General features: G+C 46.8%; 1 protein-coding gene across 1 annotated transcript; it reads right to left on the bottom strand.

Moving 5' to 3' along the window:
• Positions 1 to 1,406: 1,406 nt before the first annotated feature.
• LOC135387408 (uncharacterized) lies at positions 1,407 to 3,793 on the bottom strand. Its single transcript, XM_064616616.1, has 2 exons — positions 3,629 to 3,793; positions 1,407 to 3,566 (listed from the first exon to the last, which is right to left on the bottom strand). The coding sequence occupies exon 2, from the start codon at positions 3,027 to 3,029 to the stop codon at positions 1,797 to 1,799; it is 1,233 nt and encodes a 410-aa protein (XP_064472686.1). The 5' UTR covers positions 3,030 to 3,566; positions 3,629 to 3,793; the 3' UTR covers positions 1,407 to 1,796.
• Positions 3,794 to 4,061: the final 268 nt, after the last annotated feature.

Raw genomic sequence — 4,061 nt, 5'->3', positions numbered from 1 at the left:
GTCACAAATGATGCATGTATAGTCCTATACCATCCCATAGTAGTGAAAGCCAATTTATAGCTGTAAACGAGGAAATATTCAGAACAGGTCATAAATTATGCAGGTAGTCCCATACTGTCACACAGTAGCGCATAGAGCAGTGATAGTCACAAAAAAAAAACAATTTATGGCATTAAACGAGGAAATAGTCAAAACATGTCATACATCATGCAGACAGTCCTGCACTATCACAGAGTGAAAAGAGTAACGAAAAGCTAACCCGAGAATTTAGGATTAAATTCCACGGCATAAGGATTAAAACTAGGCAGCACGAGGATTAAATTTAACAGGATTAAATCCCACGGCATAAGGATTAAAAGTGGCGGCATAACGATTAAATCCAGCGAAACAAGGATTGAAAGTGGCCGCACGAGGATTAAATTCCGCGGTATAAGGATTAAGCAGGACGGGAAAACCTGTAGCTGCGCAGCCCACAGCTCGGTCGTGCCGAGATCGGGCGAAAAAAACGTTGTCTGGCAAATTCTGGGCGCTCGGAAAGCGCCACGCGAACATGCGAGATTGCAATCCAGAACATGTGGGTTCGACTCCTACCAGCTCTCTAACCATTTCAGTTACTCCTTCTTTCATGACTGCTCGGGATCTGGCAAAAAAAAGTTACCACGAAATGACCACACGAAGTGCGCCGGCACCGTGCGAATGTTCAATGGGATAACTCCCACAAACATACGGCAGCAAGCGTGCTTCGGCGAGCGATAGATTATTGGGTGTCGATTTTTTTGCAGTCTTACGTAAAACTTGGGATTTTGATTGGAGTGGTGTATTATGACCGTGTGCCCCAAAATTCATGACAACACGTGCTACCTTTGTTTGGCAAATATCCAAGTTCAAATACAGAATGGGCGACACCAATGCAAGTTACCATGTGCGGCAAAAACTATTGCCATCCTATTTTTAAGAATCAAATAACACTCTCTTGGAGAACGCCCTGCAAATCTACTATATTCGTTTTCAAAGAGACGTTCCTTCGATTCGAATCTTAAGGGGACTTCGACAGGTAACACGAAAGTTTGGAATAACAGAATGATCGAGCACCAAATAAAAGCAGTTTGTCAGGGATACAGTGCACACAGGAACAAAGTCATTACTTTGGCATTTCCTCTTGTTCCCGTATTCCTTCACGGAGTTAATTTTACGCGTACTAGAAAATTATGTGGTGAACATGCTGAACTGCAGAGAGCATGCCACAATACTAGAATGACTAGGCTCCATGCCGGGGCAGCTTTGTTTAATAAGTACCTGAAGCTGCAACACTCCTGCCAATTCCTTTCTTTCAGGGAACGATGAAATGCAGAGTCTGCTCCAGTGGACAGATTGGACATTTTTGTTCAGTTATAAAACATTTGCACTGGTATTCCTACATTTATTTTCCATAATAGGCAGAGACACCATGATGTAATATATTAATGCATTAATAGATTTTCAGCTATTTTGTAAAAAAAAAAAAGAATTATATGACATTAGCCAATAGCGTCCCACTGCTCTTGCAGTTGAGGAGCCATACAGCAGGAATATACTGGAAAAGCAGAAAGGCAACACAAATTCATACCCCCCAACATGAACACACATCAACCTGTCTTTTTCACCTTCCAGTTTTAAGTGTCCAGGCTAAGAATAAGCCAAGGAGTGTTCATGTTGTCTGTCAAACATGACATTGTTACATTTTGTATCCTTTCACATGTGACAAAGTACACAAAAGAAAGCCAGTGAACAGATTGAGAAAAAAAGAAGCAAAAAGCCTAGCATTTGCCATGTGTTGCTCTTGGCAAATGCACGCTGCAGGGCACTTGGGGGTTACGATCCTGAAGATCCTGGATGGCTACACTAACCCCAGGCAGCCCGGGATGACGGGGGAACATGGACCACTCGATCTTGGCCAGTTTCCTCAGCACGTTGGTCCCAGTTTTCAGCACGGAGCGCTTGCTCTCAATGGCCGCACGAACCAAGTGCCTTATCTCATTCAAGTATGGTTCCTTGCAACAAACTTTCCTTGCCTCTGCATACAGCTGAAAGACATTATCTTTTGTCGACTGATCAGCACACACATCCAAGACCAACAAACATGTGTAAACGTCCAGCTCAAAGTGCACCTCCGATAAAATGGAATTACATTTGCAACCGGCTTCATGCTGCAGTACTTGGTAGCTCCCTGCAGCTGTCACCATACGAGGAGGTTCTTGCTGATCCTTGCACGGGTTCTGCCAGCCATTAAGAGTGTCCGCTGGTACGGCTTTCCTATCATCGGGCAAGAGAGTAGGGACCGATTCCTTATGGTCTGTAGTGGGCAGGTCCAAGTCGTACATATCCAGGACAGTAGAAGCGATGTCGCAACTGTCTGCTCCGGTGGCTTCGGAAGGCAGTGAAACAGTCTCCTCATCCATTTCTAGCTCCTGGGTTGGGCTATAGGGAACGGAATCACTGAACCACTTCTCAACTTTACCGACGACGTCCCTTTGGCTGTTTGAGGACGCTGCATCTTTACTTGTGCGTCCTGCCAGCAGGTTGTTCCTGGCATCATCAGTCTGCTGTGCCAGGTCGTCGGTGGACGTGCATTTTTCCAACATGGCCTTTGATGATGTGGTGTCCCATGCTGTTGCAACATTACATAATTCTTGCGAGGTTTCGGCTGTGCTGGCAACCTTGCTGCTGCATTTCGAGGCACTTCTGCGACGTCGTTTGCACTTCTTGCGACGTCCGTCGGAATGCTCCACTGCTCTGTGTTCGCGATCCAAACGTTTGTCCAAGTATTCGTAAGCAAATGCATCGTCAACGGAGCATAATTCGTTGTTTGTCTGCTCGGTGCGATCCCTTTTTCGACGCGGAACAACGTTTTCATTCAACATTGTAGCTTGCTCGACGTTCCTGTATCCACTGCTACCACCAGAATGTTTGCTGCTTTTCCTCGCAGTGCTGCTGGAGGCCTTGATACTAGACCTATCCATTACTAAGGCAAATTTCTCGGTAGAATTCATACTCCGAGATCTAGAGAGTCCAGAGTCTACTCTAGACGGTCGAGTGTCGGGATACTCCGAGAGTCGAGAGACAGGACACTCCGAAGGCCTAGCTTGGTCCCTCGCCGCACTATGAGATGAACCTTCTTTGCTGCTTACGTTAGCAGACGACGAATTCCTCGCGGCTACGCTGACAGCAGACAACAACCGCTTCCTGCGTGCAGCAGCAGCTTCTGGCGAATCTTTTTCGACATTGACAGCAACAGTTTCGGCTTTCGTAAATTCGGCGTCTTGTGAGGCAGCTACACCGTGAGACCGCCTAATCCCTCTTCTTGAACGTTTCCTCGACGTTCTGTTGTCAGAGTGGCGTCGTCTGTGCTTTGAACTTTTTCCATCCGACCTTTCTGCCGGTATTTCTGGCGTCCTCCTATCGTCTAATAGCGGACGCTTGTTGACACTGTTCGGAAGGGCTCGCAGAACGTTGCTGGGCTGCCGATATGGCTGGACGCCTTCGTAGTAATAGGAGTGCGCATACGGCTCCTGCTGGTAAGGGTTGCACTGTACGCAAAATTCGGCACATGAATGGTGACAACAGCCGACCGCATAACTGAAACTCATACCTGCTCAGGAATAGGTTGTACGCAAGCACGAAAAATAAACCCGCGAAAGGCAGTAAAGCGGCAAGTGTTCGAGCCAGACCGAGCACGCTTCCAAGGTCGTGGCTCGTGGTGCCTGTGACTTCTTCTTCGCCTGTACGCCTCGTTCGTTGCGAACAGTTTAGCAGCAGATCAAATGGCTAACACCGCATCAAAGAAAATAAGGGCTTTATAATTTTCGGCGAACTCACGTCATTATCTCAAAATTACATCAGGCCAAATCATACGGGTTGATTGCAACTGATTGCCCTGATTACTGCACTGCAACACAACGCTTCCCAGTGCACATACATTGTATGCCCAGGGTTCCTAGATTGCTGACAGAAACGGCCACTACAACGCTACAACCTACTACGCAACGTTGCAAGTTGAAAGAGGGTCACGAGATATGCGAATG

Source organism: Ornithodoros turicata, chromosome 3, assembly GCF_037126465.1.
Source record: "Ornithodoros turicata isolate Travis chromosome 3, ASM3712646v1, whole genome shotgun sequence".
Classification (NCBI taxonomy): Eukaryota; Metazoa; Arthropoda; class Arachnida; order Ixodida; family Argasidae; genus Ornithodoros; species Ornithodoros turicata.
This window is presented reverse-complemented; position numbering and strand designations above follow the sequence as displayed.

Bases quoted from the DNA above. Each gene is read 5' to 3' on its own strand.
- LOC135387408 (XM_064616616.1), bottom strand. From the start codon at position 3,029: ATGAATTCTACCGAGAAATTTGCCTTAGTAATGGATAGGTCTAGTATC.